This window comes from Nicotiana sylvestris, chromosome 9, assembly GCF_000393655.2.
Source record: "Nicotiana sylvestris chromosome 9, ASM39365v2, whole genome shotgun sequence".
NCBI lineage: Eukaryota > Viridiplantae > Streptophyta > Magnoliopsida > Solanales > Solanaceae > Nicotiana > Nicotiana sylvestris.
The window spans coordinates 172765781-172780909 of NC_091065.1; the positions used below are offsets into that span (position 1 = coordinate 172765781).

The 15129-nt window shown below is 38.2% G+C and overlaps 1 protein-coding gene across 1 annotated transcript; it reads left to right on the forward strand.

Annotated features, from left to right (window-relative positions):
• The first annotated feature begins 335 nt into the window (after positions 1-335).
• On the forward strand, positions 336-1235 carry LOC104248741 (cold shock domain-containing protein 3-like). Its single transcript, XM_009805051.1, has one exon. It carries the CDS (start codon positions 336-338, stop codon positions 1233-1235), a length of 900 nt encoding a protein of 299 aa, XP_009803353.1.
• Positions 1236-15129: the final 13894 nt, after the last annotated feature.

A 15129-nucleotide genomic window follows, 5' to 3' on the forward strand; every position in this document is an offset into this window, starting at 1 on the left:
TCAAATCAGTTTTTAAGTTATTTTTCAGTATTTGATAAAGCCAAAAAATACTTAAAATAAATTAAAAATTACTTAAAATAAGCCAAAAGCAATAAGTTGGACAATCCAATTTATTATTTTTTTACTTAAAAGCTATTTCCGTTGAAAATCCACTTATTTTAAGTCAATCCAAACACGCTCTAAAATCAGGATTCAATAAAGCCCCAACACAATAAGGCTTTATGAATCTCCCTATAAAATCTCTTTCCATATGTAATCGCAGCCCTCAATACAAATACGACTATATATACCCTTCAAAGAGTTAGGGCAAATTCACAACACTCGATCCGGTTATCATGGCGGTCGAAACTACTAGAACGACAGGGACCGTCTCCCGATTCAGTAGCCGAAAGGGTTACGGTTTCATCAAACCGGATGATGGAACCGAATATTTATTCGTTCATCAATCTGCGATCAAATCCGACGGCTTTCGTTCACTCTACGAAGGCCAAAAAGTTGAGTTCACGATCACCGGTAACGGCGATAAGTATCAGGCCATTAATGTCACCGGTCCCGACGGATCACCTCTCAACGGTTCCCGTAACGACGGCGGCGGTGTTAGGGGTAATAACCGTGGTGGTGGCGGTGGCGGTGGCGATGACTGTTATACCTGTAGGAGAATAGGACATATGGCTAGGGATTGTGATCATAACATTGGTGGCGGCGGCGCATGTTACAGCTGCGGGATGACGGGGCATATAGCTAGGGAGTGTGACCGTAACAGCGGTGGTGGTGGTAGAAGTGAAGATAGGGAATGTTACAATTGTGGTGAGTATGGACACGTGGCTCGAGATTGTCCAAGTGGTAAAAGTGTGAGTGATAGTGGAGCTTGTTATAACTGTGGGTTGACAGGACACGTAGCAAGGGACTGTTCACGTGAGAGTGGTGGACGTGGCAGCAGTGGTGGTAGTAGTGGGGCTTGTTATACCTGTGGATTGCTAGGACACGTAGCACGTGATTGTCCAAGTGGTAGACGTACGCTACGTGGTAGTGGTAGTGGTGATAGTGGAGCTTGTTATAACTGTGGGCTGCCCGGACACGTGGCAAGGGACTGTTCACGCGAGAGTGACCGTGGTCATAGTGGTGGTGATAATTTAGGGAGATCTGGTGGTAGAGGTAGTGGAGGAAGCAAGTGTTATAACTGTGGTGTGGCTGGCCATTTTGCTAGGGAATGCACTAACCCAGCAGTGAAGTGATTGTATTGGGAAAAAACTGAATTTATATTAAAAATGATGTGGCATGACACGTGGATTAGTTGAATGGTCAAAGAACAGCAATTGACTAAGAGGCACGGTGAAAACAACCACGGGAAGAAGAATTTAAATAGGCACGAGACGATGTATAGATACGAGTCTCGTACCAATTTAAATTATTTACAGCCAACGGATTAGAAGGCATTGAAAGCAAGGATTAGATGACAGAAAGGAGTTCAAATTCATTATTAAATGTCTGATACGTTATAAAGTTGGTATTTAATAGGAATGATTGTATAACGGCTTATTTAATGTCATTTATTGCTCATGATTATATCATTAAAACTGATGCTTTATTCCTTTACCTAGAATGATCTATAAAAGGAAGAAGTATCATCATTTGTAGACACGAAATATTATTGAGAATACACTGAAATACTTATCTATTTACCTTCTACCATTGTTCTCAAAAGTATTTTATTTTTTGTCTCCTGATTATCAGTAACCCGAATTTTTCTTTTAGCTTTGACCAAGGACTCAGATTTTTGGTAAAACAAATTGGTTCCGTTACCGAGAATCTGATAATCTTTCCTTTTAAGCTATATCTTATCTATTATCGTCACCATGTCAAACAATAACGCCGACAACGACAGTAACAACACATTGGGAAACCATGAGAATCAAATACATCAAAATCAAGATACCGTGGTTCCCTCTCCTTTAAATTCACCACGTCAATCTCGTGAAGGCATTCCTGTTACTGAATCCCGTGCTGATCAACAAGAGCAATCTGAACATTTTGAAGGAGTTACAACTGAAGCTTTGCAAAAGCTAATCGATGCACAAGTCGGCAAATCTCTTCAGGCACTTGTTAGTCGATTGCCTGCTGCGCCACCTACACCGACTCCTAATAATAATACATTGGAGAACCCCCGTTCTGGTCTTGATAATTCTAGAAACGGAGCAACCCCCAGTGAACCACAAGAAGGGGGACCAGGTAATTTAAATAATTTATATTTGCAAAATTTAGTACTAACCTTGCAGAAACAGCTGAAGGAACAAAATGAGCGAATAGAGCAAATCCCTGGAGTTCCACCTGTAATAAAAGGAGTAGACATGGACAAATACTCACAACAACCATGGAAGCCTAGTGCTGCTCCCCTTCCAATTCCGAAAAAATTCAAAATGCCTGACATCCCGAAATATGATGGTACTACAGACCCACGTGACCACGTGACTGCATTTACAACCGGCGTGAAAGGCAACGACTTGACCAAACAAGAAATTGAATCAGTATTGGTCAAGAAATTTGGAGAAACACTCACCAAGGGTGCATTAACCTGGTATTCTCTTTTATCTGAAAATTCTATTAATTCTTTTGTTGAGCTTGCAGATTCTTTTATTAAAGCACATTCGGGAGCACAAAAAGTTGAGAAAAGGATGGAAGATATTTTCAAAATCAAACAAGGGGATTCAGAGTTGCTTAGAAACTTCGTTGATAGATTCCAACGTGAAAGAATGACTCTACCTCGTGTGCCAGACAATTGGGCTGCTATAGCTTTTGCAAGTAATTTAAATGACAAAAGTTCTGAAGCCACGAGACGACTCAAAGAAAGTCTTCGAGAATTTCCTGCAACCACATGGAATGATGTTTACAACAGGTATAGCACGAAGCTGCGAATCGAAGAAGATACCGTACCTAAGCTCCATCATGAAGAAAGGGGCGGTACCCGAAGGTCAGATTCCGAAAAAAGATCAGGTAAAAACAGGTACGATCCATATATGGGACCCGCAGGAAAGGACTCACGGTCGAAGCAAGATAACCAGCAATACGATCAAAAGTCAAGGAACCGGGATTCTGGCTCTTCTTCAAAGTTTAGGAATGATCGGAATAGACAAGAATCACGTGATGATGACATGAGTTTAAAGGCACGATTCGGTGGATATAATTTTAACGTCTCTACCTCCGAGCTCGTAGCTGTTTTAAGAAGCATGGGAGATAAGGTACGGTGGCCGAAAGAAATGCGGTCAAATCCAAGTAGACGCAATCCGGATCATTGGTGCGAATTTCACAACGATCACGGGCACAAAACTTCAGAATGCAGATTCTTGCAAAGTGAATTAGATCATTTATTGAAGCAAGGATACCTCACTGAGTTATTTAGTGAGAAAGGAAAACAAGCTTATATGAAGAACAGACAAGAACCACCATAACCTCCTTCACCCAAGAGGACAGTGAATGTCATAAGCGGGGGAGAAGATATTCATGGCATAACTTACACAGCTTCCAACAAGGTTTCTAAGGTAACAATTACACACGGAAAACGGGTGCGGCAGTTCCTTGACAATGAAAGCATTTCGTTCGATGACGCAGATAACGAAGGAGTGACAACTCCACATAATGATGCACTGGTAATATCTTTACTTGTATATGATACTAATGTAAAGCAAGTTTTGATTGATCCAGGAAGTTCTGTAAATATTATATTACTAAGGGTACTGCGGGAAATGCAAGTTGAAGACAAAATGTTACCCAAGGCGCACACCTTGTCAGGATTCGACAATTCAAGTAGTTGTGAAGGAAACTAAATTTCAAAATTTGTTGATCAAAATGTAATACTAACAACTTTTGCTATGGGTGTTGTGAAGGAAACTAAATTTCAGGTAGTTGATATGGAAATGGCCTACAATATGATCATGGGAAGGCCATGGATACACGATATGGATGTTGTCCCATCAACCCTGCATCAAGTTATCAAATTCCCATCACCATGGGGAATTTGTCAAATTCGTGGGGATCAGCAGATGGCCAGAAATGTCAACGCTGTAACAAGTACGAGCGCCGCAAATAAAGCAAAATAGCAATTACAGGAAACAGTTGAAAGTAAAAAAGATCAAACTTCAACTGAACAAGAGAAAACAGATTTGGACTCAAGGCCTGACACAATTCAAGAACCTGAAGAGAATGAAAGCATCAAAACGACGATTGAAGAGCTTGATGCAGTGATGTTATTTGATCAACAACCTGAACGGAAGGTTTATATCGAGGCTAATTTAAACACGAACATGCGAGGTATGATAATCGAATTTTTAAAAGCTAACTTAGATTGCTTTGCTTGGTCCCACGCTGATATGACAGGGATACCTCCAAATGTGATGACTCACAAACTCAACGAGGACCCTTCTTTCACACCAGTAAAGCAAAAGAAACGGAAACAAGGTGCTTTCAAGAACCAGGTGATTCAGGATGAAGTCCAAAAATTATTAAAAATCGGATCAATCCGTGAGGTAAAATATCCAACTTGGTTAGCTAATACGGTGGTTGTACCCAAGAAAAATGGTAAGTGGCGTGTTTGTGTAGATTATACTGATTTAAATAAAGCATGTCCAAAAGATTCCTTTCCCTTACCACATATAGATCAACTAATTGATACGACCGCAGGTCATGAACTTTTAAGTTTTTTAGATGCATACTCAGGATATAATCAAATCAAAATGGATCCTGGTGATGAAGAAAAAACTTCTTTCATCACAGACAGGGGGACTTATTGTTATAAAGTAATGCCCTTTGGTCTCAAAAATGCTGGGGCAACCTATCAAAGGTTGGTCACCAAAATGTTCCAAGAACATTTAGGGAAAACAATGGAGGTATATATAGACGATATGCTCGTCAAAACCCAGCAATCTCATGATCATATTTCTCATCTATCTATTACTTTTGAAATTTTGCGAAAATTTAATATGAAACTCAACCCAGAAAAATGTGCATTTGGAGTTGCATCAGGTAAGTTTTTGGGTTTTCTTGTTTCTAACCGTGGTATTGAAGTGAATCCTTCTCAGATCAAAGCAATAGAAGAAATCCCGGATATCCTTACTAATAAAAAGGAAGTACAACGATTAACGGGAAGAATTGCAGCTTTGGGGAGATTTATTTCCAAATCCTCAGAAAGGTGTTTTAAGTTTTTCTCTGCACTTAAAAAGCAAGATCATTTTGAATGGAATGAAGATTGTCAGCAAGCCCTTAGAAATTTGAAAACTTATTTGTCAAAACCACCGTTGTTGGCAAAACCGAAGGTAGGGGAAAAACTTCTCATTTATCTGGCCGTATCTGAAGTCGCGGTAAGTGCTGTTTTAGTCCGCGAGGACCAAGGTAAACAATCTCCTATTTATTACGTAAGTAAGTCCTTATTGGAAGCTGAGACACGATACCCACAGCTAGAAAAATTAGCATTAGCTTTGGTCATGGCATCTAGAAAGTTAAGACCTTATTTTTAATGTCATCCCATTGTTGTAGTTACTACTTTTCCGCTTCGAAATATTTTGCATAAACATGAACTTTCAGGAAGATTAGCAAAATGGGCTATAGAACTAAGTGAATATGAAGTTATTTATCAACCCAGGACCGCTATAAAATCTCAAGTACTAGCTGATTTCGTGGCTGATTTTAGCCAGGGGATGCATTTAGAAGCAGAAAAAGAATTATTAGGTTTTAATGGTGCGAACCCGGGGACTTGGGTTTTATACACTGACGGTTCATCTAATGTAAAAGGGGCAGGCTTAGGAATAGTCCTCGTACCACCTGCGGGTGAGACCATTAGACAGGCTATAAAATGTCATTCTATAACTAACAATGAAGCAGAATATGAAGCTGTAATTGCAGGTTTAGAATTGGCACGAGAACTCGGCATAACACAGATTATAATCAAGAGTGATTCTCAACTCGTGGTTAATCAGATGCTGGGGACTTACACAGCCAGAGAGTCACGAATGCAAGAATACCTCGCAAAGGTACGGGAGTTAATAAAGCAATTCTAAACTTGGAAAGTAGTGTAAGTCCCAAGAGATGAGAATGTAGAGGCAGATGCTTTAGCAAACCTTGCATCCGCAGCAGACGTGGCAAACAATACAGATGCTTCAGTCATACATCTATTTCATTCCGTTCTTGAACCTGACAAAAACGAGGTAAATTTTAATCATCTAACATGGGATTGGAGAAATGAAATTGTTGCCTTTTTACAGCACGGAACCGTGCCTAATGACAAAGGAAAGGCTTACGCGCTTCGCAAAAGAGCTGCACGATATTGTTTATATCAAGGTAATCTTTATCGAAAGATGTTCGGCGGACCACTAGCAAGGTGTCTCGGCCCTTCTCAAACCGAATATGTCATGAGAGAAGTACATGAAGGACATTGTGGGAATCACGCAGGAGGACGGTCACTGGTAAGAACGTTAATTCGCACAGGATATTATTGGCCTAAGATGGAAGAAGAGGCAACCAGTTTCGTGTCCAAATGTGATAAATGTCAAAGGTACGGCAATAATATGCACAGACCAGCTGAGTTACTACATACTGTTTTAGCCCCTTGGCCCTTTATGAAATGAGGAATGGATATCGTAGGTCCACTTCCACAAGCAAAAGGTCAGGTAAAATTTCTACTCGTACTTACAGATTATTTCACTAAATGGGTAGAAGCAGGGGCATTTAAACAGGTACGAGAAAAAGAAGTTAAAGACTTCATATGGCGCAATATAATATGCCGCTTTGGAGTACCAAAGGAGATCGTATGTGACAATGGACCACAATTCATTGGAGCACAAGTTACAGAATTTTTTCAAAGTTGGCAGATCAAAAGAATAACATCTACGCCATACCATCCAGTGGGGAATGGACAAGCGGAATCAACTAACAAAGTTATTATCAATAACTTGAAAAAGAGGTTACAAGATTCAAAAGGTAATTGGCCTGAGGTGTTACCCGGAGTACTATGGGCTTATCGTACAACGACCAAAACAGGCACTGGAGAAACACCATTTTCGATGGTTTATGGTACGGAAGCCTTAATACCAGTTGAAATAGGTGAGCCAAGCACACGGTACGATCAGGCAACGGAGGAATCCAATAATGAAGAGATGCGGGTTAGCCTAGATTTACTTGAAGGAAGAAGAGAAGCTGCTTTGATAAGGATGGCAGCACAAAAGCAAGTAATAGAACAATATTACAACAGGAAAGCACGCCTCAGATTTTTCAAAATTGGGGACTTCGTGCTTAAAAAGGTTTTCCAATCTACAAAAGTTGTTAACTCAGGAAAGCTAAGTCCAACATGGGAAGGACCATACAAAGTTTGTGGCATTGCGGGAAAAGGAGCATACCAGTTGGAAACAAAGGATGGTAAAGTTTTACCCTCACATTGGAATGCTGTCCACTTAAAAAGATATTACTTTTAAGAAAGTACCTACGGTCAGGTATCATCATGTAAAAATGATTCTCTTGGTTTATTAGTATTTTACTAACGATTTTAGATGCTAGGCTAAATATCCTAACTCGTGCCAAATGATGAGTCACAACCTGCAAGGCAAAATGGAGTATGCTTAAATTCCTAGCCCAGGGTTACAATTAATCTGATGGAAATACACACGAGTTAGGAAGTCTTCATCTATAATCACACCGTCGAGTCCCGTATATCTTTCTGTTTCAGGAAAATGGCCAAAGTAAAAGAAATAAACAAGTGCTCGAGGTTTCATACTTCACCGCTCAAACACTTGGGGGACTACATATTATACACAGATAGGTGCAAAGAAACAGATACGAGTATCGAATAAAAATCAGCCACAAAGAAGCAAGTGTTGAGAAGAAGTTACGAAGTCTTCAGCATTCATGAGAACAACAGAGTCATCTCTCAAACTCATAAACAAAGTCACCTCTCAAACCCTTCTTAACATGTAAAGATAGGGTCATGACTATGTACTGAAACAGGTTATAAAAAAAACCTTGTTTAGTTTATGTTATTTACAAATCTGTTACAAGAAAAACAGTTACGAGAAAAGTTGTAGATGTATTGTAATACATGTAACAGTCAAACACTTGTTAAAAGTTTATGAATGAAAACTTGCCAAAGTTGTTTCATACAAAACGTGTGTTTTCCTATTACTTTCATCGTATTTTAACACCATTATGAAGTTGAGACGTCTTCTTCATTAAGTGTCGATAAAATAAAAGGGCCCTCTTTTATAAGCCTCATGTCAATAAGTCATGGGAAGAATCATAAAGCATTTTCAAAGGATAAAAATGCTAAACTATTCTATAAGTCCTAAATAAGTAAAGAAAAGGCAAGAGTAGAACACATTGAAGTACTAATAAAACTTCTTGATATAATTAAAAAGACTAAGTAGAAACTTAGTAAATAAAAGTTTATACAATTGCCCCATTATGATAACTGAGGACTTTCACCAAAAAATCCTTTAAAAAAATAAAAAAACTAAGGGATAAAACCATCATTCAATTGAGGGGGTTGTCACGGAAGCTTCAACTTCCACAGACTGGGTTGTAGAAGTTTCACCCTCTGAAGCTGGAATAGCAACATTTTCAGGAACTTCAAGGGCAGGAGAAGGAGTATCAGTAGACTGTTGGCTTTTCTCGATGGTATCTATGACTTTAGCCAGTTCAGACTGCAAGTCAAAACCCTCTTGAGCAGCTTCCGTCAAAGCATCACGACGAGAATTCAGAAAAGCCTAACTCACTTCTATGTTAAAATTTTCCTCTAGAAGTCCATATTCCTTTTCCCACATAGCAAGATCATTTTTTAAAATTTGATTTTCAGCTAAATGGGAATCAAGGGAAGCTTCAAGAGAAGCATGAGAACTCTTCAAGGCTTGAATCTCGACAGAAGAAGTCTGTAAGTCAGCCTGAGCTTGAGTCAAGCTTTGTACTAACTCTCCTGCATATTCTTCCTTTTTAGACAAAAGTGCCTTCAGCTCTCTAACTTCTTCACTAGCTCTGGATAATTGTTCTGATAAAGAGCATTCCAAAAGCTCTTTGTCTCTTTTCAATTGGCTTGAAGAGGCTTTGACTGTTGCAAGTTCAGAAGTTAAACCACGGTTTTGCTGCTCTAGGAGGTTTTTATTTTCTTGCAACTCTTCTATAGTCCCTTGAGCATTTTCGAACTGCTCCTTCCAGTTGGTTGCTTCAAGTTGGGCTCCCCTAGCAATTTCCTCAGCCTCGTGGACAGACTTCTCAGACTCACGAGATTTTCTTTCCAGTAAGGAAATTCTTCTCATTAATTCCGTGCTAATAAGGTTAGCCTACAGAGGTAAGTCATGGAAATGAGAAATTGAAGATAATTTTAAAAAAAGAGAGAAAAAAACTTGTTGGTTGAAATACCTTCAAAGTAGAATGAACTACGTCGTTCATCAAAGTTAAGCAGCTATGGCTCTCCATCTTCTTCTTCTCGATATCTCCAATAAGAGGTTTGAGCCAAACATCGGCTCTGCCGGTTTTCCTCAGGAGGCTATGATTGGCAGGAACCTCCAAAGTAACACTTCTCATTGTTATATTTCCGCTGCTAGAACCTGTCTCTGTATGATGAACAGAGGGAAGAGGAGCAGTGGAAGGAATGGAGGGAAAAGATGTAGAAACCAACACCGGAGCAGAAGCAGGTGCGGTTGAAGCAGCCAATGGAACAGATATAAGAGCAGTAGAAATTGGCAAACAAACGGAAGTTGTTAAAGCTGGTAAAGAAACACTTACGGCTGGCAGAGGAATGGAGGAAATAGGAACAAATGAGGAAAGATGAGCTTCATCAAAAACATGTCCGAGCTCGCCACTCCCGAAACCACTATCAAAAAGGTGCTGAATTGACTCATTGTTATCTCTTGGTTCGACATCCTCATCAGATTGAATCAAAACAGGCTCGGTGGCGGAGGTACGAGCATGAGTGTTTTCAGTTTCATTATCAATGATTATTCGTCTCCTGGCCCTTGGCCTGGTAATTAGGGAGGTACCCTCCTCTTCTTCTTCTTCAGAACTTTCCTTTGTAGCTTTTCTTTTAGGCAGCAAGGCTCGAGCCTTATCTAAATCCAGAGCAGCATTTGCAGACATGCGAATGGCCATAGCTACTTCAGCTGTCATTCCTCTAATGCCAAATCCTGATTAAAGAATGGATATACATGGTTAAAGTTGAGGAAAAAGTGCTTAACATGTAAAACAAAAATTTTAAAAGGGTGGATACCATGTGTTTTGACTTTCCAGCCATGTAAAGAAGAAATTGATTTCCAAGTTCTCTGTTCCCTAGTAGCAATCTTCAAAAGTGAGTCTACCCAACCACGAAAGTTGGGAATAGGTTCCACATCTCCCATGTTTGCTACAAAAAACCAAGAAGGGACGAGGTTAAAAACCACATTCTTTTGAAATTCTCAAAAGTAGGTACGGTAAACAAGAGAAAACTTACGTTCAAAATTCCACTTCTCAGGAAAGGGAATATTTGTTTCGCCAATCAAATCCACTGTACGGACAACAACGTAACGGATATACCATCCACGATCTCTTTCATCCTCAGGGTTTACCAAAACTTTTTTGCTCCTTGCAGTTAAGGTGAAAACCCCATGGCGTATTAAGTTGGGATGGTATAGATGAATGAGATGAGAAAAGGTGAAATTGACATTAGCCTTGGATGATAAATATCTCAAACAAGCCACTGTTCTCCACACCAATGGACCAATTTGGGCCAAACAAATGGTAAAGAAACGACAAAAATCGAGAATAACTGGGTCAATCGGAGGATTAAAACCTAAAGTGAAGGGGTAAGTGTAAACAGAAGAATACCCATTTCTAAAAGAGGAAATTCTTTGATTTGGGGAAGGAATTGACATTCGGAGACTATCCTTCCAGTTACAATCTCTTCTTATGGTGGGGATTGTAAGCTCGGTTACTAATGTTGGGTAAGTATCGGCTCTTTCTAAATTTTTAATTTGTTTTTGAAGAGACGTTTTGTCACTTTCAAAAGACAAATCGCCGGGAACTATATCATCAACTGAGGGTTCTTGAGAAGTATCAAGAATTTCCCTACTTTTAGAAGAAGGGGCTTTTGGGATAAAACTCTTTGAAGAAGAACCAGAGGAACCGCCTCGCGTAGATTCTAACCCTGTTCGAAGCCTACTTCCTCCGCCTCTTCTGTGTCTAACAGGGGCGTTGGGGAACTGATCTAGAATTGGAACTTTTTTACGGTTAGGGTTTGAAGAAGACATTGTTAAGAAGAAAGTATGTGCTGAAAATTTGTGAAGAAGACAAAGGAAGAGAAAGTATGTGTAAAATGAGAACCGTCAACTTTTAAAGTATAATGATGAAAAGCCTATAATAAAGGCAGCTATCACTTCGTAAATAGTGAGATTGAAGAAGTCTCGAAGAAGGGTATGAATAGCAGAATCAATTATAAAATGACACATGGACAGAACATTAAATGGAAAAGACTGCTGAGACGTTAGTACTGTCATGAGCATTAATTGTGGCAAAAGTTCTTTTTACATGAAGATCCACTTCCCAATTATTTAATTGATAAAAAAATGGAAAGTGGGGGGACTATCTGTATTGGAAAAAAACTGAATTTATATTAAAAATGATGTGGCATGACACGTGGATTAGTTGAATGGTCAAAGAACAGCAATTGACTAAGAGGCACGGTGAAAACAGCCACGGGAAGAAGAATTTAAATAGGCACGAGACGATGTATAGATACGAGTCTCGTACCAATTTAAATTATTTACAGCCAACGGATTAGAAGGCATTGAAAGCAAGGATCAGATGACAGAAAGGAGTCCAAATTCATTATTAAATGTCTGATACGTTATAAAGTTGGTATTTAATAGGAATGATTGTATAATGGCTTATTTAATGTCATTTATTGCTCATGATTATATCATTAAAACTGATGCTTTATTCCTTTACCTAGAATGATCTATAAAAGGAAGAAGTATCATCATTTGTAGACACGAAATATTATTGAGAATACACTGAAATACTTATCTATTTACCTTCTACCATTGTTCTCAAAAGTATTTTATTTTTTGTCTCCTGATTATCAGTAACCCGAATTTTTCTTTTAGCTTTGACCAAGGACTCAGATTTTTGGTAAAACAGTGATAACAGCTTTTTTTGCTTAATATGGACAAATTTTACCAAGTATAACTTATTGGTCCTACTTTTTGTCGTTTTTATTATTCTACATACATAGGTTGATGTCGTTTAGGGTAGAACTAATAAGTTGATTTTGATTTGAGACCAACTGTTTCTGTGATGGAAAATTTTGACTATTGGTTGGTATACAAATATATAAAGAATTTTATTTTTCGCAATTTGTTTAGGTTTCTCAAAGGGGCGGAGGTAGTGTATTGTTTACGGGTTTTGCCTAAATCCTATTTTATATTAGAAAATTTATTAATATGTATAAATATTTAATTTCGAATCTAATAACTAAACTAGCGATGAGTTTTGTGGTAGATCCCAAACTCATAAACTTCAAATTTTATTTCGCTTCTAGTTTCTCATGAGCATATTTTGACTTTACTATGGTTAAGTAATAAATGAAGTGAAAATGCACTTTAATTATCCATAATGTAAAAGAGTTATTTTCTTGTAATGTAAAAGAGTATGGGGAATACAAATGTTATGTTATCATTGGTGTGCTGTAAGCACAGAGTACGAGTAAGTCTTTATTTCAACTTGTGTGTGTGTGTTGGTTGGGAGAGGGGGGGGGGGGGTTCAATGAGATGTAATTATGCCATTGCTTTGCTTTGCTGTTGTACTGGCTTTGGTTTGCTTTGCAGTTAGTTAGAGATGGTACGTACTGAACCTCAGACTCTAATTATGGACTGAATTTGCATGAAAATTCTTGGTGTTGTTGAATCCTTTGGTCTTTTTAAGTATTGTAATGATAGTTCCATAACTTTGTGGTAATGGTACTGAAGCTTGACTATTTAAAGTTAATACAAGAATGATTTTTATCCAGAAGTGTGATACTTAACCACTGGAATGTTGTATATTGCATGTTATTATTGGTTATTCCAAATTAATACTATGTAGCAGCAATATGTGCTGAGCATTAGCATAAATAGTGTTGGTTTTAATCCCCTTACTCTGAAGGTTTTCATGCCATGTTGGTAAAGTTAGGGTTGACAAACCAAGTAGAGCTACTACGAATATTCCTGATCAAAATGTCTGTTACCGGCTTCGGGGCGTAAATAATCCGGATTTGCACCGGAAGTCCCCGTTTGAGGGACAAAACGCTCCTTTATGAGGCAAATTCATATTTAGGGTGCGAACCTGAAAATCTAGTTAAGGATAAAGGAATACTTACCACTCAACCACAACCGATTTTGAAGGATTTCCATTCGTTATATGCTTAGGTACCAAGAAGTATTCCATGTCAAGTTATATCCAGTTCTTTTGGCTTTAATTTGATGTACACGTTTGTGATCCATATAGAGCCGAGAAGGACTAGAACCAACGACCTCACAAAGGTTTTGAACCCCCTTAATCGTTGAGTTATGCTTTTGGGCCGTGTCAAGGGGATTCAAAATATAATATATAGATATACAAAATGGATTTTACCTTATATGTACAATATAATTTTCCAGCAAAAGGGGTTCGGGTGAACCCCTTCCCCACATTGCTGGAGGAATATAATGGGTTAATACCCTCAAACCCACCTAATTTGTCAGTTCTTACCTAAACTATCGAATGTCCCCGAAAACCCCCTGAACTATATCCCCTTCATAATAAAACCCCTCCGTCTCATTCTTACTAGTGCGTGTGATACACTCTTTAAATAATTTTTAAAACCTGCCATGTGGCAATCCACGTGGAAAAGTAGGCCTAATTAATATACGTTAATCTAATTATGTGAAAAAATAAAAAAGGAGATTTTATTGCACAGTCCGTCATTTACTCCTCTCAAAGTATGGTCTCTTTGCTCTCATCAGAAAAATTCTCTTATCGGAGATGAGAGACACCTTTTCTAAGTAGCGATTCTCTTCATTAATCACAGTTTTTACCATCGATTTCTATATCTATTATTACTTCTATTAGAAATCGAAATTCAATCTAGAGTTTTGTGATTGTTTGTTGAGATTTGTGATTTTTGTCACTAAATAAAGATAAGTGCTACATTGAATTTGTCTGAAAAATAAGAAGAAAAAAAGGACAAAAGGTTTTAGGATGGGGCTCGAGGAGAGTAGGGGGATTGAAGAAGGGGAAGGCTTTGATGGTATGAAAAATAGTGTTAGAATTCCAGAAGAAAGATCGTGGGTAGTGACACGGTACCATTGTGTTTTGTTCAAAAAAGTTTATGCCATTTCCTTTTTGTTGGGGCTTTTGTGCTCCTTCTTTCAAATAAATTTAGGCAAGAATGAAGGATGGATAAAACGTGAAAGATAAGAAATAAACTCAATAATAACAAAAAAAAGAATTTCAAATGGATTAAGATGAAGAAATGGAGAAGAAATGTGAAAAAAATGAGAAGAAAGGTGTAATATAAAGAAAAAGAGGAGAAAATATAAGTTTTTTTTATTTAAAAAAGGGGCTAATTAGCTGTTAGTTGCTGTCAAGTGGGCCCATTTTAATAGTTATTGTCACTATTCACGCGCTCTTAGGCGATTTATTACACACAATATGCCACATAAGCGATGGAGGATTTTGTTATGAAAGGGATATAGTCAGGGGGTTTTCGGGGAAAGACGATAGTTTAGGTAGGAAACTGATAAATATTATATAATTTAGGCGGGTTTGAAGGTATTAACTCAAATATAATCGATATTAGAAACAGAATCAAGATTCACAATTTCGCAGGGTGGTTTACTAATGACTTGAGAGATTTTAGCAATGACACTTATTTAAGTCTGCTTAATCATCAAATGATGCAACGTTTGTCTTGGATAACAAAAGTCATGTTTCGACAAAGTACTCTTTTCCACATGTTACCAAGAATCAGGCAAAGTTTTACTCCTTTTTTTTTCTTAGTATATAAAAGCGATTATTATAAATAAAGCGAATTTCCTTCGAACGTTGGAAGACTTTAGTTATCTAGAGAGTACAGAGACCCCAAACATAAAAGAAGATCGAAAGGGCTAC